The following is a 22,857-nucleotide window of genomic DNA, read 5'->3' on the forward strand; positions in this document are numbered from 1 at the left end:
TGGGCCATGGAAAGTTTTGATTCAAATGACATCTGCTAGCTATCTTGGAAGGCTTTTTTTCTTTTTTCCTTCAGACCACGAAGACACAGGCACATGGGGATCTGCTTTCCCCCATATTCCACTCCTGAGTCAGGCCCCAATTCCTCTCACTTTCAATCCCACTTCGGGCTCCTAAAAGAATGCAAATGAAAATCTCATAGTAAAGACTCTAGAGCTCTAGTCTTCAAACGGGGTTCCGCTGGTTCGGAGAGGAAGAGATGATCCACCCAGGCCTGCCTACGCTTCCTGGCCTTCACGATCTGACGCCGGGGCGAGCTTGGGCCTCGCCGGAGCCTAGGTGTGCGCGCTCACAGAGCTATGGCCCCTGTACAAGGGATGGGATCCGGGGCGCGTGCCGACACAGCGTCAGGCGGAAGATGCTGGCGCTGAAGACGGGCGGTTCCCAACGGCGTGAGTGGGGGAAGGGAGCCAGGCGAACCCGGAAGTCGGTCTGGCTGAGAGGGTGGAACCTGGGGGAGACTTCCGGTGGCGCAAAGGGTGTCGGGAGCAGCTTCTAGCAAACCTTCCCCGGCCTCTGGAGGGACCACCGTTGCTGTAGTCTTGGCTTCCACGAACTGCATTCGAGCTAAACGGCCACAGCTGCCACCACTGAGGCTTCTCTTGTGCCCGGTTTTGACCGTATTCGTTCCTAGGCGGCCGCCGCCGTTGTAGCTGCGGCCGCGGCCGACATGTTGTGAGGCGGCGGCGCGGGTGTCTGAAGGATGGTTTGGCTGAGGCGGCGGCAACGGCTGCTTGCGGCGGCGGCGGCAGCAGCGGCGGCGGCGACGGCGGAGGCAGCAGCAACAGCAGCAGCAACAACAGCAACAGAGTCTCGGGCTCTGTAGAGCCGAGCCCTGTGGGTGTCTGCCCGGTACCGCGGCGAAGCCAGTTCCTCTGGATCTTGCCTTTGCGCCAGCAGTGTTGGGAACAGCTTAGGCGATAGCACCCACCCCTCTGAGGAGACAAGGAGGTGGTTCCCCATCCACTCAAAATTTCCAGACCACCCTTCGGTTCCCCTCCCTAAGCCGGACAGTGCTGCCCCCAGAATCTCCAAGCCCCCGACTTTACTCTTATCTAACTCGCCCTTAATCTCTCAGTCCAGTGTTCCTCGCCCTCTGAAGTCCTCTCCTCCCCCTTTTTCATTTTCTGTACCCTCTTCTAAGAGCGCCCCTCGGATCACTCTGAGGGCAACCTTTTGAGAAATCTCGGTGGAGTTGTGGACTAGAGCCGGGGAGTGTTTTAAAAGTCGGGTTAGAAAGACAGGAAGGTACGATGGCTTCCTCGTCTGGCAACGATGATGATCTCACTATCCCCAGAGCTGCTATCAATAAGATGATCAAAGAGACGCTCCCCAATGTCCGGGTGGCCAACGATGCCCGAGAGCTGGTGGTGAACTGCTGCACCGAATTCATTCACCTTATATCTTCTGAAGCCAATGAAATTTGCAACAAATCGGAAAAGAAGACCATCTCACCAGAGCATGTCATACAAGGTAAGTCTTTGTGTGGAATTTGGTTTAAATGAGCGTCCAGGGGGACAGTTTGCTAGTCGCCTAACTTGTTCGTTTCAAAAAGCCTTCATTCCTCTTCCTGGTAAGTAGGTGTTAAAGAAAAAGCCATACAAGCAAGGAGGCAGCTGATGCCTTAAGAAAATACCTATGTAGCATTTGGGGGGTAATTTTTATCCAGTGAATACAGGAGGGAATGCAAATATTAAGGTCAACATTTATCCCCCAAACAAGAGGTATCAGTACAATTTATCCCTAGGTCTCAAAGCAACAAGAATTGCCTGCCTGCAGTTGAACTTGGATGATGATAACTGAGAAAGAACCCAGGAGTTCTTCCTTTAGACAGAACATCAGGCAAGAGTAAAGTCGTAGCATTTCTTCCCCACCTGGCCTTTTCACGATGTAGAGGAAAAGATTCATTTTTTTGAACACATAAATTTTAAAAACTCAATATGAGTGTGTTCAGTGTTGTAAAGTTTATTGGTGTTGAATAAAGGAAGTATATTTTCTGCTTTAAATATGATTTCATGGTGGCACATTCATCTACAAGTTACCAAAGCACTCCTATTCTGTAAGAAAAAGGCTGTTCTCCTTTTCCTTCATTTTTTTTTCTTTTTGGTTTTATGTTGCTGGCTTTGATCTTTAGAGATAAGTTTTTAAAGCTTAGATTGAAAGATTATTTAAAGGATGCTTTTTTTGTTTTTTAGTGGAACATTTCCCTATCATTGCTGCCATTCCTATTTGGAGGTAGATTCTTTTTTTTTTTTTTTTTTTTACTCTCTCAAGCTTTTATTGAAAAGCACTTCTGAAAGTTTTGGCATTTCTTCTCCTGTATCTTGGAAAGGATAGTCCAATAATAGGGATTTGGGAGACTGTATTCTGATAGTTTCTGGGAGGGAAGATACCAGTTGCAATGTTTTGGAACACACTTTCTGTGACTTTTCATACCCTAATGAAAAAGTTGCATTCGAGGTGATAACTTTTTTTGTAATAACCTAATTAAAATTCTAACAATTTCTTGATTGCTTTTGAAGTCAGAAGAAAATCATGTTCAATTTTAACCATATTAGTATGGAGGTCGTTTTTTTAATGGTTTAGCTTTCCTGTTATTGTCAAATGGAGAACACATCTGCTCATATTGACTGTGTCTACTATTTTACTGTCAATATTGACAAAAGATTAAAGTGTTTCATTTTTGATCCTTTATTAGGGTCCTGGAGGTAGATTTAAAATATTCCCTACTGGGCTGGCGATGTAGTTCAGTGGTAGAGCACCTGCCTATCATGTTCCAGACCCAGTACCTGGGTTGGATACCCAGCAAGGGGCAGGGAAATACACATAGTTTCTGCCATTTTGTACATAGGAGGAAAAACCCCTAGGAAGAAGCATATTTGAGTCTTACAGTGATTTTTACCCTCTACTTGTTTAGTGTGCTGAATAGCAAGTGAAAACCGAGTTGTCAGTTTTTCTACTTGTGTTTTAATTTTTACATAGTATGTGTGATTGCTGTCATAAATCTTTCACAAGATTATCCAACACAAATAGCTATAAGTTCCTTTTACAACTCAAAAAAGAACTTTTGGGCTGGGGTTGTAGCTCAGTGGTAGAGCACTTGCCTAGCACATGTGAGGCACTGGGTTTGATTCTCAGCACCACACAAAAATAAATAAAGGTATTATGTTCATCCACAAGTTTAATATATATATATATATATATATATATATATATATATATATATATATTTTTTTTTTTTTTTTTTTTAAGAACTTTTTATCAACATTCCCTTTTTAATGAAAATTGCAGAAGATTTCAACAGGATCTGCCTACATTTGTTTACAGCACAAAAGTGGGGATCTGTTTAAAAATCTAATAACATTACAGTCTGTCTTCTTGGGAAGAGTTTATTCTTTTCTAGGTTATATTTAGATTTCTGATTGACATGATGGAATAAAAGTGCAGCTGTAGCAAGCCGTATGCTAAATAGTTCAACTTTGGAACATGGTAAATTCAGTATGAGTCAGAAAGTTACAGTGAAAGAAAATTTTCCTGTGTGTAATGAGGACAGTCTGTTAATTTAAAAAAATCAGGTGTTGACCTGTTACAGTTTTAAAAATTTACCAGAGCTGGGGATGTAGCTCAGTTGTAGAGTGCTTACCTTGCATGCACAAGGCCTTGGGTTTGATTCTCAACACCACCAAAAAAGAAAAGAAAAATCTCCAGTTTTTTTTCTTGTAATGTTGCTTTTTTTTTTTTTTTTTTAAACTGGGTATTGAAAGCCACGGAGACTTTACCACTGAACTATATTCCTAGTGCTTTTTATTTTTATTATTTTTTAAAGACAGGGTCTTGCTAATAATAATTTTATAGTAACAATTAACAGTATACATTTTAAAGTGATATGGTTCTCACATGTTTAAGTTTGGGCCTTCAGTAAGTTTAATTAACTAGACTGCTTCAGGCCATTTCCCTTGTTCAGTGTGATTTGGCTTTAACTGATCGCCTTAAGCATTCCGAGGCAGTTCTGTTAAATGCAAATTAAGGCTGAAATAATTTTATCAACCATTAAATCTGCGAAATACAGTAATTTAATTAAAACTTTTTTTCTGTTTTGATTATTTGAGTTTAAGAAAGTAGACTTGATATTGGAAATCATAGATTCCTAGAGGAAGTTATAAGCTATTAAAATTGTTTTATTACTGTTTTTTTGTGAACACCTTTTTTTTTTTTTTGGTACTGGGGAGTGAACCTAGAGCCTCTTTACCACTGAGCTATAGCCCCAGTTCTTTTTTTTTTTTTATTTTTTAGTTTTAGGTGGACACAATATCTTTAGTTTCTTTTGTGTGGTGCTGAGAATTGAACCCAGTGCCTCATGCATGCCAGGCGAGCACGCTACCACTTGAGCCACATCCCAAGCCCAGCCCCAGTCCTTTTTATTTTTTATTTTGAGACAGGGTCTCAGTGAACTGCTGAGGCTGGCCTTGAACCCGAGATCTTCCTGCCTTGGCCTCCTGAGTTGCTAGGATTACAGGCATGTGCCCACCAGGTCCTGCTGAACACATACTCTTAAATAAGTGTTCTGACATGTTCTGTTGTGTTATGGAATGAATTGACATTTGGAGAATTTAAGGGCTGTAAGAATCTACATTGGAAGTTCTTTGGCCTTAAGCAAATCTGTTAATTAAGGTCTCTCCACTTATGTATAAATAATATTTGATGTGAGTTATAGCTTTCAAGCTTTTTTTTTTAAAAATGGTTCTGAGAATTGAACCCAGGGGTTCTCTAACACTGAGCTGTAACCTCAGTCTTTTTATTTATTTATTTACTTTTTTAAGACAGGTCTTGCTAATTGACTTTTAAAGACCTTTTAAAATTCTAGTCCCTCTTACACTGGTACTTTTGTAACATACAATAAAAATAGGTCCCTGGAAAATAAAATGAAAAGCATACATAAAGTTAAAACATGCTTTTTTGTTATTAGGTTCAATAAACATAAAATTACTTTGTCAGATTGTTATAAACATTCTTAAATGCTTATTTTGAATTTCCATTCTTAACTCATTGCATGCAGTTCAAGCAGCAGCCATTACAAGCCCATCTGATGCAAGTCTCTGGACCACACTTTGAGTAGCTTTGCTCCAAAGCCTAAATCATAATCTGTTTTGGAAACTAGGTGGGAAGCAATTTTGAAATTAGAGGATCTGCATGATTACAGAGAAGTTGTAATAATGAAGAAGGAGAATGATATATTGTATTCTCTAAATAGTCATTCATGTAGATTTTCCCTCCAAAGGGACACATGTAATTTGCACAATATAATTTATTATATCAGGTGCTTTTCAAGGTTGGATTTTTATTATTCTTTTTCTTAAAATTGATAATTTGTGGTAGGTATACTGGAGATGGAACCCAGATCCTTGTGCATGCTAAGCAAGCAATCTACTATTGAGCCCACATCTTTATTTATTTATTTATTTGTGTCAGGGGTTGAATTCAGGGGTGCTTAACCACTGAGCCACATCCCCAGCCCTTTAAAAAAATATTTTATTTATATATATTATTAGAGACAGGGTCTCACTAAGTTACTTAGGGCTTTACTAAGTTGCTGAGGATGGCTTTGAACTTGTTATCCTCCTGCCTTAGCCTCCTAAACTGGGATTACAGAAATGTACCACTACACCCAGCAAGCCCAAATCTTTTGTTTTTGTTTTGCTTCTATCACTCAACAATTATTTAGTGAATACTGCTAAGCACTTGCTTGGCATTGTGGTAGATACAGGTAGGATATAGATGGTGAATTATACTCTGCCATTGGAAGGTGTATTGGAAACCCCATGTACAATTCCCAGAAATACCTTCTCTGCCATTATCTCATTAGATTCCCAGGAATAGTGATATCATGGAGGATTTTTTTTTTTTTTAATTTCTAAACTTTTTTATTTTTTTTTTTTCAACTCTCTTTTCACCCCTCCCCAGAAAGACATGGGTTGGTATAGCAATCATAAAAAGGAGATACAGGGCTGGAGCTCATCAGTAGTACACTTGCCTGGCATATGTGAGGCACTGGGTTCAATTCTCAGCACCACATATAAATAAATAAAAAATAAAGGTCTATCAACAACTAAAAAAATATTAAAAAAAAAAAAAAAAGGAGGGCTGGGGTTGTGGCTCAGCGGTAGAGTGCTCGCCTTGCATGTGTGCGACCCTGGGTTCGATCCTCAGTACCACATAAAAATAAAATAAAATGAAGGTATTGTGTCCAATTACAAGTAAAAATTAATATTAAAAGAAAAAATCAAAGGAGATTCAAACACAAGAACCAAAATGTCTCCCACACTAACACAAAAAACTGGGAATTGTACATGGGGTTTCTGAACAGGACCTGCAGCAGCTACTAATGTCCCTTTATGAGAGTCAGACATTCCTATTGATATAGTATATATATATATATAGAGAGAGAGAGAGAGGGAACCTCATTCTGGAACTAATTTACAGGGACATCCCAACACCTGCCTACCTTCTCTAGCCTCAGAAAAATATCAAAACATACCCAAAGTGCACTTGTTTTGTTTATATCAAAACAGCTTTTCTTCTCCTCATCCCACTCTCAACACCCCCCGCCCCCGTTTTAAGATTGGCCTGCAAGTCTAGTTTAACCATTTAGTCATTTTTTATAGTTTATGAAAGTAAAATATACAGCAACTATTTTAATACATTAAGCACAAAAAGGGGAGTAAAGGAAGAAAACTAAATAGGAAGAAAAAGTCAGGCCACACTTTGGTTTGAAGGAGGGCAAGGTGGCTAAAGAGTACAGAGTGGTTGCAAGGGATGTGTTTCCTCTTCTGGTGAAGAATGACAGAGTCCAAAATGACACCCTTCTTTATTGTGTTTCTTAAAAACAACCAAAAATGTAGAGTAGTGGTTATGCCAGGGGCAGCACCAGTTTGGCCACCCCAGCAACCTACTCAGAGCAGTGCCTGAGTCCTGCCTTTCCCTTAAGGGAGCACCAGGGATAGAGTCATCAGACCAGCCTGCCTGCTCCACCTAAGCAGGTTAGGGAATTGAGGACGCAGTTCTGAGTGCATCTGTGTGTGCATTTATGATCACCTGGGTTCTGATGAAGAGTGTCCAGTTTTCCTCACAATATCTCCAGGACATCTACAATCAATCAGTTCAGCTGCAACTAGACATTGCTGTCTTCCCATCATAGCTGGCTGCCTTTTGCATGCCCCTTAGCAATCTGGAGGAGGGGGTAGGAGAGGGGAAGGGAGTAGTTCCAGGTACCCTCTAAAACCCTCTGAAGATGAAATGGAAGTGAAGTCATTTCACACACTTAGCATGCAGGACTGGCTGCCTTGGAGGTAGATGAAAGTGGGAAGGAAATGGAGAAGGTTCAGAAAGGAGGAAAAGGAAACAGGAAGAAACTAAGTGACACCTATAAGAGGGTAACTTAGTAAGACCCTATCTCAAAATAAAAGAAGCAGTGAAAAGGATGAAGTGATATGAAATCTACATGTAAAGAAAAGTCTTTCTCTGACAGATTAGAGAATCAGTATTTTAAATGCAACTTACTCCTTTATTTTTTTAAACTGTAGTACCTAAGTCCCCAGTGCCTGTCTCTGTAGTTCAACTCCACCTCACCCTTTCCAAGTATATGATTCTTAAGTCTTAAAAACTTTTGCTAGACTAATGAGTCAAGAAGTCATTTTGACCTATCTTTTTTTTTTAATTGTAGATGGACACAATACCTTTATTTCATTATTTTTATGTGGTGTTGAGGATCAAACCCAATGCCTCACATGTGCTAGGCAAGCACTCTACCACTGATCCACAACCCCAGCCCTTGACCTATGTTCTTATAATGTATTTTAAATGAAACGCATCACACTCTTCCATCCCCACAAACAAGAAAAAAGAGAATACTGATTTATATATTTTAAAAGGTACTATATATCATACTATTTTGAATGAAAAATGTGCTTTATCCATTTGAAGTATAGTCATTCAACAAATTCATGTTATAACAAAACTTGTCAAGAATATATTACTTTTGTGAAATAAGCCTATATTAAGATGATTGTTGCTTGGGGAAGTCTTTACCTTTTTTTGTTTTTTCAGTAGCTGCCTTATTATGTGTCTTTCAAGTTGAAAATGTGCTAAATATTTTTTTCCCCTCCTATATACCATGGATTTTTCTGGGTGTAGTTTTAAGATACATTGCAGAGGGTAGCAGTCAGACTTCTGGGAAACAAGTGATGTGTATTTGTTTAACCCCCAAGTTGTTTTTTTTTTGTTTTGTTTTGTTTTTTTAATTTCTCTCTTTTTCACTCTAATAAGATCCTTAGTGAGACCATCAACAATCCATAAGTTTCCTTTGTTCAAGTTCAAAAAAACCTTTATTAGTCTGCCAGAAAAAAAATGGTATAATAAACATATACAAATCTATGATGTTTACAGTACAACTAAACCTCCTTAGGTATGATACTACTGTATAACTTAAAAAACACGTACAATCTTAAATGGTGGCCCTGTTTAGGAGCCATTTCTGTTTATCTTTTTAAATTCTCATTTGTGTAAAATGGGAATGATTACAAATGATGTAAAATATCCAACTGTTTAAAAGATACTCTCTCCAGCTAGGTGTGGTGGTACATGCTTATAATCTCAGTGACTCAGGAGGCATCACAAGTTTGAGACTAGCCTGGGTAACTTAGTAAGACCCTATCTCAAAATAAAAGTTAAAAAGGGCCAGGGGGGTGTAGCTCATGGTAAACTGCCCCTGAATTTCACCGCCAGTACTGGGGGGGTGGGGAGAATACTATATTCACTTCTTAATATTTATTAGCTAAAATGTGTTTAAAATTTAGATTAAGGTCAATGCAGTTTTTTTTAAAAATCTTTTTAAATATTTTTTTTTAGTTGTAGATGGACATAATACCTTTGTTTTGCTTATTTATTTTTATGTGGTGCTGAGGATCAAACCCAGTACTAACATGTGCGAAGCAAGTGCTCTACTGCTGAATCACAACCCCAGCCCCCATATAAAAAATAAAATGTGAGACAGGGTCTCACTAATTGCTGAGGGCCTCTCTAAGTTGCTGAGGTTGGCCTCAAAGATGCAATCCTCCTGTCTCACCCTCCTGAGTTGCTGGGAATACGGGTATGCTTCACTGCACCTGGCTGGATTTTCTTAATGTCTAGTAATTTGTGCCATCTTGAAGGATTGTCTCTCTATTGTATTGATTTGTTAGTTCTGTAAATTTAATATTTGAAATTATAAATATATTTGGCTTGATTAATATGATGTTAATAAGTCCTGTACACTTATTAAGCTTCTCCTTTAGATGATTTTTTTGGGGGGGTATCAGGGGTGCTTTAACTGCTGAGCCACATCCCCTCACCCCTTTATATTTTTATTTTGACAAGGGTCTTGCTAAATTGCTTAGGGCCTTGCCAAGTTGCTGATGCTCGCTTTGAACTTGTGATTCTCCTGCCTCAGACTCCTGAGGTTTGTGCCAAAGCACCAGGTTGTCTTTAGATTTAAGAGAAAAAAGAATAGAGGGAAAACATTTCAAGTTGTTTGAGTGATTATTATGTGCTAGACATTTTATAAAATGCCTGTGTCGATTACTTGTTGATCCTATAATCCTAACACTAATAAAGCTGTAATAATAAATATGTTATCTTGTTTTCTCTGTGGGGCCAGCCTTTGTTCTAAGCTTATATTTATATTCATTTATTCTTTACAGCCTCCTGATCCAATGATATGTAGATACTATTCTTTTTTAGAGGTGAGAAAACTGGGGCACAGAGGTGAAGGGGTATCTAGAGTCATATACCAACATGAAATAGAGTTTGGAGTCAGTTCCTGGCAATTTGACTTCAAGGGCCTACATACTTAACCACCATAAGGCCTCTGATTATAGGAAGATTATGATATAGATGCTATTCTTATTATATATGTGGAAGAACTGAAGCTTAGAGATATTAAGCAAAGTTTCTAAGGCTGTACAAATACTGTCACCTAGGTTTCAGTTCTACATCTGCTTGATTTCTTTTTTTTTTTTTTTTTTTTTTTAACCTTTATTTTTATGTGGTACTAAGACTCAAACCCAGTGCCTCACACTTACTAGGCAGGTACTCTACCACTGAGGCATAACACATCCCCCATCTGTTTGATTTCAAAATGGGTAGATTACATCTGTCTGGGAGGATAAGGCAAACTTGATTTGAAGATGGGGTTTGATCTGTGCCTTGAATGCATTGTTGTTATCAGGGAATGTGGGAAACTCTGGTTCCTGTTGGGATTTAGCAGAAGTATGCAGAGATTTAATGGCATGATATGGGGGGCTAGATCCTGGAAGACCTTAGTTAGTAGAGGGTTAAGGAAATCAGACTTTCATGAATATGGTGGGAAACCATAAGCCATTTACTTGGTTTTCTTTGTTACTGTCCCAGGCTAATTATTGAAATACTTGACTGTTTATGTCATTAAAAAAAGAAAAGACAAAAGTTTTGGTTTCTATATTGACATTTCAAAAAAGTTTATTAATTCAAGTGAAAACACATAGGCTGCCTAGTCTTGACTTATTTTTCTACTGTATCCCACACTCTTTGAAACCAAAAATTATGTGGTGATGATGTAATATAAGAGAACTCAGAATGATGCCTTTCTGAAGTTTCATGGGGGTTGGGGATGGAAGAGGGTGGGAGATAGGGAAAGGGTTAATTAATTATAATTAACAGTAGTAATTTGCTTTTTCATATCAAGATTTTTTTTCACAGAAGCTTGATGAAAACAATTTAACATTTGAAATGAAGTTGCAAATCATGTCTTTAAAACCAGTTTATATAGGAAAATAGATTTGTAAGGGCACATTTGTTATTTCCCCTGAAGAGCAAATCCCTAAAGTTAGAATTGAGGTTATCTTTACCAAGGACATTCTGGTTCATAATTGTTGAAAGACTACGAAAACTGATTAACTAAATTGATTTATTCTATTTTTTTAAACCACCTAAATTTTATTATTAGCTCAAAATACAGAATAAAGGCCTTTAAGGTATGAATCAACATATAGAAATCTATAAATGTAATTTTAAATACTGTGAACCAAAAGGAAATTTTATGGCAGAAAACACACAGAAAAACTTCATGTTCTATAGGTGGGGGAAAAAAGCTATATTTTAATCACGTTCACATTTTTATTTTTCTAGCTCTAGAAAGTTTGGGATTTGGCTCTTACATCAGTGAAGTAAAAGAAGTCCTACAAGAATGCAAGACAGTAGCGTTAAAAAGAAGAAAGGCCAGCTCTCGTTTGGAAAACCTTGGCATTCCTGAAGAAGAGTTATTAAGACAGCAACAGGAATTATTTGCAAAAGTAAGTGATACATTTTAAATTATTTCATCTGAATACTATCCTGTTTGTTGACAGAAATTGTATTGGTTTCTGAAATCACTTCTTAAATCAACATATGTGTCTAGAGAATTCTCTTTCTCTGGCTAATCACTTGATTATAGAATCTGATATTTAGAGCTGGCCAGTTTGACTCAGGTTTTATAAAAGTAAATATTTACAGCAACCTGTCTTCTAAAGAGAGCCACTCCAAATAAATACTGAGATTTTACTTTGATGTATTTTCAGACAGAATGATCATTTAAAAGCCTGAAAAGTATACCTAAATGTTAAGATTTAAAATGAATGGGTTAACAAGAAAATACCTATCAGATTTTATGATAAGGAGAATACAAGGAAAATCTAATTGACATCTAATTTGTAGTTAAATTGGGTCTTATTATACCTTTAAAACATTCTAATCTTATCATTTGTTAAAGAACTAATAAATAGGGGCTAAGGTTGTACACGTGTGAGGCACTGGGTTCAATACTCAGCAGCACATAAAAAATAAAGGTAATATGTCCATTTGCAACTAACAAAAACATTAAAAAAAAGAACTAATAAATAGAGCAGAAAAAGGAAGAAAAGTTTTCTTCTTTCTTGCTTTTTATAGTTCTAATTTCTACTCTATTAAGGATTAGCACTAATATCTCTCTATTTTTCAAAAGGAGGTAGAGGTGGCAAGGCTGTTTTTTTTGTTGTTGTTTTGTTACTTTATTTTTTAAGAAATTGGAAGATAGTTTGGGGTTGGATACAAGTGAGATTTTTCATTAGGTACTATAATAGCCATTAGAGAACTGAGAAGTATCATTTTAGTCGAACTCTTTCAAATTAGTATCATAATTGGTCTTCCTGCAGTTATATTAGTTTGGTTTACATTAAAAAGCATTTGAAGTGGGGGTTGTAGCTCGATGGTAGAGCTCTTGCTTGCCTCATGTGTGTGGGGCCTTGGGTTTGATCCTCAGCAACACATAAAAATAAAATAAAGATGTTGTGTCCGCCGAAAACTAAAAAATAAATATTAAAAAAAATTATCTGTCTCTCTCAAAATAAAAAAATAAATAAAGATATTGTGTCCATCTACAACTAAAAAAAAATATTAAAAAAAAAAAAGCATTTGAAGCTGGGGCTGTAGCTCAGTGGTAAAAGCACTTGTCTCGAATGTGTGAGGCATTGGGTTTGATCCTCAGCACCACATAAAAATAAGTAAAAAGATACTGTGTGTTCATCTACAACTAAAAAAAAAAAATATTAAAAAAAAGCATTTGAGTAGGCCTGTAATCCCAGCTGCTCTGAAGGCTGAGGCAGGAGGATCTCATGTTCAAAGCCTGCCTCAGCAACGGTGAGGTGCTAAGCAACTCAGTGAGAGTCTGTCTCTAAATAAAATACAAAGTAGGGCTGGGGATGTGGCTTAGTTGTCGAATGCCCCTGAGTTCAATCCCTGGTACAAAAACAAACAAAAAAATCTATTTGTCATATATATATATATTTTTTATTTATTTTATTGGGCATTAGGCATGAGGTATCATTTAAACAAGTAAAAAATATAATAACTTATCAACATTTATTGAGTTTTGCCTATGTGTTGATCACATTGTCAAATAATTTACCTTTATTATCTCATTTAATCATAAGAACCTATGAAATAGATACAAAAGAGGAAAAAGCCTCTAAGGCAATCCTGAACACATGCAAATTATATTATAATCTATATTATAATACATATGAATATGAGGTACCAAAGAATGATGATTTTTTTTTGCCAGGGCAGGAGGGTACTAGGGATTAAACCCAGGGGTTCTCAACCACTGAGCCACATCCCCAGCCCTTTTTTTTATTTTTATTTTGAGACAGGTCTCATTAAGTTGCTTGGGGCATGGCTCAATTGCCAAGGCTAGTTTTGAACTTGTGATTCTCCTGCCTCAGCCTCTTGAGATACTGGGATTACAAGTATGCACCACAGTGCCCCGCCAAGGAGTGATGGTTTTTTAAAAACATAAACAGCTATTATTTTATTGATTCTCTACTATTGGAGATCACTAGGGGGCGCCAAATTAAATATACATGAAAGAAAGTATATGCTTTGCTAGATTCTTTACATACCTTGCAAGATTTTAATAAAATAATGTAAATTTTATTATGTTCATTTGCAACTTAGGAAATAGACCCTTCCTTCCTTCCTTCCTCCCTTCCTCCCTTCCTCCCTTCCTCCCTTCCTCCCTTCCTCCCTTCCTCTCTTCCTTTCTTTTTCTCTTTCTTATATTGGGGATTGTATCCAGAGGGGCACTTCAACACTGAGCTAGCTACATCCCTAGTCCTTTTTAATTTGTATTTTGAGGCAGGGTCTCACTAAGTTGCCAAGGCTAGCCTGGAACTTGCATTCCTCCTGCCTTAACATCCCCTGTTGCTGAAATTATAAGGTGTGCACCACCATATATGGCTTGTCGCCATTTTCTATGTAAATTTATTTTGGAAATTTAAATAGAGTTTGATTTATCCTTGCTAGGGCAGAAAGGTAAATGAATAATTGTCTGTCTTCACCTTTTTATATTTGTCTTCACCTCTTTATCATGATAATCTGCTTTTTTAAAAAAAATTTTTTTAGTTGTTAATGGACCATTTATTTTATTTATATGTGGTGCTAAGAATCGAACCCAGTGCCTCACACATGCTAGGCAAGCACTCTGCCACTGAGCCCCTGATAATCTGCATTTTTAAATTCCTCTCTTTTTTAAAATATTTTTTAGTTTTTGATGGACCTTTATTTTATTTATTTGTATATGGTACTGAGAATCGAACCTAGTGCATCATACACGTTAGGCAAGCACGCTACCACTGAGCCTCAGCTCCTAATTCCTCTTTCTTATCTCCCTTAATTGGTGGGTGAAGATTCCTAGTATTTACTCTTATGAAGAAGATCAGCAGAGAGGTAAAATTGTGGCAGCTACCTAGTACTTCTTCCCTGGAGAAAAGTACTTAAGTTCTTAGTATGAAAGGAACTAAGTAAATGTATCTTTTTAAATTAATTTTACTTCTAGACTTTATTCAAATAGTAACACAATGACAACCTCATTTTAAGCTAACTGCAGATATTTGGAAGGGGAGAACTTTAATATATCAAGGTTGAAGTTAAGTATAAATTAATAATTTTATCATGAGGAAGTAAGAATGTTAACATATGCCAGGCACAGTGACACATGCCTGTAGTTCCAACAGCTCGGGGGGCTGAAGCAGGAGGATCACGAATTCAAAGCCTGCCTTAGCAAGAGTGAGGCACTAAGCAACTCAGTGAGACCCTATCTCCAAACAAAATACAAAATAGGGGTAGGGATGTGGCTTAGTGGTCAAGTGCACCTGAGTTCAATCCCCTGTACTCAAAAGGAAAAAAAAAAAAAAGCCAAAACAAACAAAAAAGAACATTAACACATAATGAAAATTTCCAAAAAGAAGCAGTGAATTAGAAAGTATATACCTTTTTTTTTTTTCCCCACATCCTCATTTTAGAAGATACATACTTGGGGGAGGAAGGGCGGAAAAGGGAACTACTGGGGAATGATATTGGCTAAATTATATTGTTAAGTTGTGTGTTACAAATATGTAACAACAAATCCCACAAGTATGTATAACTGTAATACACCAATAAAAAATATGAGGGAAAAAATAAGATAAGTACTTGGGACGGTTGGGTAGAAGGCAAAAGAGAAAGAAATAGTAAATACCATTGAAAATAAGAAATTTTAGAAATGCATACAAACATATTAGTCAACAACAATTTTTAATGGCATAAATACTTTTGTGTTCAGAGAGCAAAATATAAAAGCTTATATGGAATCATGGTACCTAACAGTTAGTGAAGTTTGAAATATAAATAACACATACTTTTAGAGATCATTGAATAAACTATAAAATCAAGCACCTTTTCGATAAAGCTTTAATGGAGTTAAATTCTTTGAAATTTTATTCTGTCACAAAATTATGCAGAGTAGGTATTCTCAAATTGATTAAATTAACATCTTCCCCATCCCCACAGTTTTCTTGTGAACATTTAAATGTTTTTAGTGAAGCATTCAGTCTCTTTTGAACTCTTTTGAGTATTCCTGCCATAAAAATAAATATTTCTGTTGGCAGGGTTGGGGATGTTGTTTGGGGGATTGAACCCAGGGGTGTTTTACCATTGAGTTATATCTCAACTTCTTTTTAAATTAATTTTGAGGCAGTCTCATTAGGTTTCTGAAAGTCTCACTAAGTTTCTAAGGCTTGCCTTGAACCTGGGATCCTTCTGCCTTAGCCTCCATAGTTGCTGGGATCAGAGGTGTGTGCCACGGCCAAGCTAACGATAAATATGCCTATGTATTAGAACTGTGTGCCTATTTCTTTATAAATAGGTAGAAATAGTTATTAGAATAGCTGGTTTCTAATTTCTAAAACAAAAGGAAGCTTACTGTAAAAATTGTCTTTATCTACTAAATACCTTTAGTCTTTTCCTTAGTCTCTTCTTCTGACTTTAACCATATACAGGTCTCTCTTCCATCTGTTGCTATAATGATCTATGGTACCATCTTTTGAAAATGTATGCCACTTTTTCTTGCAGTTTGATTTATGCCCTACCACAGAGATATCACTAAATCGAGTGACTTTTTTCCCCCTGAGGTGTTCACTTTTTTTAGTTTTTGTTTTGTTTTGTTTTGTTTTTGTGGTATTAAATAGAGATGGAACCCAGGGGCACTCTACCACTAAGCCATATCACCAACTCTATTTTTTTAAATTTTGAGATAGGGTCTTACTAAGTTGCCTGGGCCAGCCTTGAACTTGAGATTCTGCTGTCTTGGCCTGCAGGTAGCTGAAATTACAGGTGTGTACCACTGTGCACCTGGCAAGGTTTGTTTGTTTGTTTTTAATAACAAAATAGCCATTTACCTAGACATCTTCCTTTATTAACTTTCGATACTGTGGTTGCTTAGATACTATTCTCCAAGATAATAATTTTTCTTTTCTTCTACTTCATTACCACCACCCTCACCCAAATCACCTGATTCTGGCTCTTGAGTCAACAAATCTTAAATTAAAATTCAATTGACAGGGCTGGGGATGTGGCTCAAGTGGTAGCGCGCTCACCTGGCATGAGTGCAGCCCGGGTTCGATCCTCAGTACCACATACAAAGATGTTGTGTCCACTGAAAACAAAAAAATGAATATTAAAATTCTCTCTCTCTCTCTCTCTCTCTCTCAAAAAAAAAATAATAATAATAATAATGAAAGAATACCATGAACAACTTAAAAAAAAATTCAATTGACATATGGGTCCCCATTGATATGAGATATATATATATATATAGTGCTGCAGATGTACAAAGATGAAGAATATATTGTTCTTATTTGAAACTAAGGATATCTTGTAGGTGAGAGAAAATAGATACACTAAAAATTGTAATATAATACTGTTTTGATAAGGAAGATAACTATAATATAAGGCTAATTAGAAAAAGAGATCTCATGTCAGAGATATTATATCAGATTTTGGGGGTATAAAAGTGTGCCAGCTAAGTAGTTATCTTAATCTAAAAACCCATTTTCTATGCTGTGTTTTATTACTAGACCTAGCATATTATGCCAACCCCACTTCCTACTCCCCTTATCTACAGAGAATCCATAGGTGATGCCTGAAACCACAGATATTACCAAATCCTACACACAAAAAACTTGTGACAGCCACAAATAATTTCTGAAGCAAAAGGAAGCTTACGATAAAAATTGTCTTTAACTTCTATACCTTTAGTCTTTTCCTTAGTCACTTCCTCTGACTTTAACCATATACAGGTCTCTCTTCCATCTGTTGCAATAATGATCTGTGGTACCATCTTTTGAAAATGTATGCCACTTTTTCTGATAACCAAGACAGCTATTAAGTGAGTGATAGGTGGGTTAGCATATACAGCATGGATATGCAGAGGGATGATTCACATTCTAGGTGGGGTAAAGCTGGACAATGTGAGATTTCACCATGTGCATAATGGCACACAATTTAAAATTTATGAATTGTTTATTTCTAGAGTTTTCTGTTTATTATATTGGTTGACTATAGGTAGCTAAAACAATGGAAAGTGAAACTATAGATGAGGGGATTTCTGTACTCTGCAAACTACATCTGCTTTCTAACCTATCTCCTCATTATCTCCTGCCACTGGAGGGTCTCTTGAGGGATATTACAAGGCTAGAAAAAGTAAAAGTAGCAAGTTGTTTTTCCTTCCTCTTGGCTTCCATTTCCTTTGAGCAACCCAGGAACACTTCTTCACCCTGGCTACATGAGTTTGTCTTGTAGCAAGAACTGAATCCAGTTTGCATTTTCTCTAATACCATAACTGCACCTTCCTCCTCAAGGTTGTGGATCTCAACCCTTGGGTCCTTCTCTAACCTCAGATATGTTAGTACCAACTAATTTATGCCTCTTCTTCAGAGGTTTGAGTTTCAGTTCCATGTGGTTGTCTCTCTAAACTTCTGAGTTTTAAAATTTCTAGCTTCTTCCCTAGTTTTAGGGTTGTTAGCTGCTCCCTATATTTGCCATCTCCTTGGTATCTTGTCAATTACCAGTTACCAACTTTATACTTAATTAATAAACCTTTATATTAAATTCTTTTTGTTCCCATAGTGTGACTTCTATTTCCTGATTATACATCAACTGATACTAGAAGGAGAAAATAGTATTTCAATGTGACTTGAAGGAAGGGTCTAATTTCATAGGTAAAAATTAGGAAATTTCAAATAAAATGAATACCAGAAAGAGTAAAGGTAACAAAGATAAAGTATGGTGTAAATTTGGGAAACATTTTATGTTCTATGGTTTTTTGTTTTGTATTTTTCTTTAAGCATAAGAGTAGGGAATTATGATAGAAATTTGGAAAGAAATATCAGGGTAGCTAGTGCATTCATGTGTAATACTTTTTTCCCCTAAGACTTAAAGATATTGTACTAGAGAACTTTTAAGCCACAGAAATATTTTTTATATTAACATGTTTATATCAAAATTGTAATCAGATGAGGGGATAGAAAAATTAAAGGGAAAGAAGCCAAAGAAAGAATATTTTGATTTCTGTAAACTTTTTCAACTTCTTCATTGAACCTAAAGATCACAGAGTTCTTGTTTTCCAGATGTACCTTAAATATACAGTAGTTGGAAAATATCCAAGTTTATAGTAACTGAGTCTGTTAATTGGCTTACTTTACCTTTAACCAAAGTATATACATTGAGGGTTAAAAGATTGTTTACTTTTATGTGTTTGACGTTTAGGCAAGACAGCAACAAGCAGAATTGGCTCAACAGGAATGGCTTCAAATGCAGCAGGCTGCCCAACAAGCCCAACTTGCTGCTGCCTCAGCCAGTGCATCCAATCAGGCAGGATCTTCTCAAGATGAAGATGATGATGATGATATCTGAAATTCACCAGCTGAGTTTGTGTTTCTTCTATAAATGTTTTTTCTTGCACAACAAAACAGTGAAAGAAATGCTTATCTGTAATTTTGTATACATCTTGGTGGACTTGCCAATTGGTATTCTAGGGATGTCTGCTGTTAAGTTTCATCTATTGTGTGCTATACATGTAAAAACTGTATCTTTGAACTATTGAAAATTTAAGGTTCAGAATATCAATTTTGAATTTTTAATGGCATTTATGAAATTTTAGATAGCAGTGAGCCCTTTATTTGATCAATAAACAGTGTTACAAAAACTTCAAGTTTATAAAAATACAGTGGAATTTATAAAGAAGTTCTTACTCTGCATTTGCATTTCCTCTGCCCTTTTAACCAAATTAAAATTGGGAATTTTAAATTGAGGTGGGGTGCAGTGTGATGCAGAATAAATTGGATCAGGTTGGTGAAAAAAAGAGTTCAGTTATGTATTATCTGAATTTTTTGTCTTTTAAAATGAGTATATACACAGGCAATAAACATGCTCAGATAAATATACTTATTTAGAGAGTCCTCAATACAAGACATTTAAAAACTAGGAAGGGAGTGTGTTCAATAGTAGTTGTATAAATTTGATGAGTTATGTTTTTTTGTTTTGTTTTGTGTAGAGGTGAAAGCTAGTTTTATTATAGCATAATTTATCTTGAGCTACACTATTACATTTCAAAGACTGCCCAATTTTGAAGACTGTCATTATTCTTACTATTTCACTCCAGTTCAATACTTGTTATAGTATTACTTGCTTAGTCCATTCATGTTTATATTGTTCAAGTATATAGGTGGGACTTGTGAAACAATTGCTTGGTTCCGTTGGTTTAACTGAGGTTCATGAATATTCAAACCTTTGCTAGGGAAAAGAAATGAAAGCTAATGGATATGCTTGCTATGAAAGAGGGCTTTTTAAAAAATTTAACTTGTAGTTGTAGTTTACTTATTGTTTTTAGCATTACATTTACATTTTCTTGACTAGATGGCCTAGAGAATCCCATTGCTACCTTTTGAAATGACATTGTCTCCATCATAATTGAGTAATAGCTTTAAAAAATTGATTCTTTTTAAAGAAAGTGTCATAATTGATCAGCTCTATATGAAACAAATAGTTTCAACCTGCTCATTAAAGGGAAGAATCTTTAATCTGGTTCCAATAAATAAAGTATAGTATTGATTATTATAGGAATTCAGCATATTGGAGAAAAATGGCACATTATATTTTGGAAACAGAAAGGAAAAGCTACTTAAAATAACATGAAGTAATTAAATTCCTATGTCAGTTGCCAAATCATTTAAATTTCTATATTCCCCAAGCCCAAAAATAGATTCTGGCTGCCATGATTCCAATTTTAATTGGAGAGCTAAATAAGTAAAGTTTGTAAGTATTAGATGTCTTAATCATATTTTGCATTTTAGAAAAAGGGAAACATCGTTGTATACTTATCAAATACACTTCCCCCATATAAGAAAAAGGTTAATAATTTTGCTGAATGTTACTTCAAGCTACTTCCTGGATGTCATATCCATGAAGTACGTTTGGATGAGATGGAATTGTTTTTTAAAAAGTTTAAGTACCAAAGGTAGTCTAGTCTAGAGAAATAATAAGTTAATAAGTATTGGCTTTTCCAATTTGTACTGTAACATTCTTATACTTTTTTTTTTTTTTTTTGGAGTGTATCTATTTCTCAAGTAAACAACTTAGATATTTTTCCATGCCTTTTTCTTTCTGATGCAGAGTTCAGGTTAATTAATATTTTACTGCATCTGATAATGTATTATATGTTTGAAGCCTATGACTTTTCATTTTGACATTCTTGTGATTTCATATGCTGTATTCTTCAAGCAATAAAATTCTGATGTGTTTTATAAATTGTTTTTATATTTAATGATCTGTAGGGAGATATCTATCACTATTTTTACTAGTTTCAGGAATGTTAGGCCCAAAAGACATTTTGGTCATTTGGTGTATTTCTTGTTTGTTTACTGTTATTTCAGAAAATGTGATTTTACTTGTGTTTTTGTAATTTACAGCAAGGCATAACAAAACTAATTAAGCAGTATTTTATTTTTAGCATTTTAAAAGTCACTGTTATATGTTGCCAGTCATTAAACTTTTTAGTCTTTGGAGACAAAAACAAAATCTTCAGAGTTTTTGAGAAATAAAATTGTCGTTTAGTAAAGATTTTTTTCCATCCCCTTGAATATCTATCTTTTTCAGCAGATTGTAAGATTGATAAGCATTGAAAAAAGGCACCAATTTTTAAAATTGCATATACCTATATACATACTGGAGAGTGCACAAATAAAGGTCTGTACAAATTAAATACATTCAGCATCAGCCCTCAGATTAAGTAGACACAGAGCATTATGAACAACCTAAAAGCACCCGGGCCCTTACCTTAATACTGTCTTCTTCTTCCTTAGAAGTAACTACTATTCTCACTTAAAATCATAGATTAGTTTTGCCTGCAACACAAATTTGTTCTCATACAGTCCTAGAGATGAGAAGTCCTAAATCAGGACTTTCATTAGGTCAAAATCAAGGTATCCACAAGGTTGATTCCTTAGGATTGTGAGAGGAGAATCCTTTTTGATGCTTTTTTTCAGATTCTAATGACTGCCATTACTGGGATTATAACCCCTTCTTCCATGTGTCTGCTGATATTCCTACATCATCTTCTCATACATAGTCAGATCTTTCTTCTCTCTTACATTTATGACACTTTTTTTAACCTTGAAAGGAATTTATGGCTCCTCCAGATATTTCAGAATAATCCTCCCATCTCAAAATTCTGAATTTGATCACATGTGCAAAGTCTCTTACCATTTTAAATGATAGTCACAGGTTCTAGAGATTAGGATCTGGACATCTTTGGAGGCTATTATTTAACCTACCAAAGTGACATTGACCAATATAGTTGCATATATTTGTAGTTCTTTCATTATCTTTGCTGCATTTAGTGTTCCGTTTATCCATTTCTTATTACATCCAAAATTTACTATCCATTCTATCCATACTATCTTTGATGAACATTTGAGGAATTTCTAGTTCTGGGCTATTAGGAATAGTGCTAGTGAAGAACATTTTTATACACTTTTTACTTATATGAATGAGTATATTCATATAAGTAAAAAAGGAGGGGAATTTCTGGGTCATGGGGTGTGCATATTTTTAATTATAGTATGTGCTGTTGAATTGTTTTCCTCAGTGTTTGTAAGAAGGCACCATTTTAATATGTAGCTAAACAATGAATTACCCTAATGGTCTAGGGGCCTAACAATGTTAGTGGATTTCTCAAAACACCTAAATTATATCAAATGAGTTATATTTCTACAGCAGGTCTGCTTCTATTTAATATAAGAGGAAAGTAAAAACAGAAGTATTTGTTCTTATTACTGATAGTAGTAGTATGCACTCATTAGGTTATTGCTCCTCAAATGTAATAGAAGTTTAAGGTAATTCTAAATAATAGGTTGAGTTATAAGTAGTGTGTTGAGTTGTAGAAAAATATGTGATTTTATTTTTCAGTTAGGTTTTAAAATTTTGGTTATAATCTTATTTAAATAAATATACAGATGTTTCCTCATAAAGTTCTCTAAATTATATCTGTCAAACTTATAGATGACTGTGTGACCATTAAAAAAAAGTATTCAGTCCAGATAGTATGCATAGGCACTGCCTTCTTTTGTCTTCAATTTGGATTTTTTGTTTCCTTCTCTGACCCTGGCCCCTTAGCCAGAAGTCCTGTTCTACCACGCTTTCTTTTTCTTCTTACCCAGGGTCAATAAGTATCACAGGTAAGATTACCTAAAGTGAAGAGAATGACAACATTATAAGCAGCCTCTCACCAAAGTGTTACCAGTCCTTATCCAGTTTCCTCAAAATAAATGAAAAGAGAAAGTAGGGAATAAAAGGAGAAAAATTTTAACTTATGACCCGTTACTACTGTAAATCAAGAAACT

The 22,857-nt window shown here is 35.9% G+C and overlaps 1 protein-coding gene across 1 annotated transcript; it reads left to right on the forward strand.

Moving 5' to 3' along the window:
• Positions 1–519: 519 nt before the first annotated feature.
• On the forward strand, positions 520–21,074 carry Dr1 (down-regulator of transcription 1). The gene is made up of 3 exons (XM_046461970.1): positions 520–1,531; positions 11,258–11,421; positions 18,725–21,074. The coding sequence occupies exons 1-3, from the start codon at positions 1,312–1,314 to the stop codon at positions 18,869–18,871; spliced, it is 531 nt and encodes a 176-aa protein (XP_046317926.1). The 5' UTR covers positions 520–1,311; the 3' UTR covers positions 18,872–21,074.
• The last annotated feature ends 1,783 nt before the right edge of the window (positions 21,075–22,857 follow it).

This window comes from Marmota monax, unplaced genomic scaffold (genome assembly GCF_021218885.2).
Source record: "Marmota monax isolate L192 unplaced genomic scaffold, Marmota_monax_Labrador192_F-V1.1 WCK01_AAM20220418_F8-fsc00070, whole genome shotgun sequence".
In the NCBI taxonomy this organism is placed as follows: domain Eukaryota; kingdom Metazoa; phylum Chordata; class Mammalia; order Rodentia; family Sciuridae; genus Marmota; species Marmota monax.

Coding starts and splice junctions, on each gene's coding strand:
- Dr1 (XM_046461970.1), top strand. CDS start 1,312: ATGGCTTCCTCGTCTGGCAACGATGATGATCTCACTATCCCCAGAGCT. Junction 1,532..11,257: donor ACCAGAGCATGTCATACAAG/GTAAGTCTTTGT, acceptor TTATTTTTCTAG/CTCTAGAAAGTTTGGGATTT. Junction 11,422..18,724: donor AACAGGAATTATTTGCAAAA/GTAAGTGATACA, acceptor TTTGACGTTTAG/GCAAGACAGCAACAAGCAGA.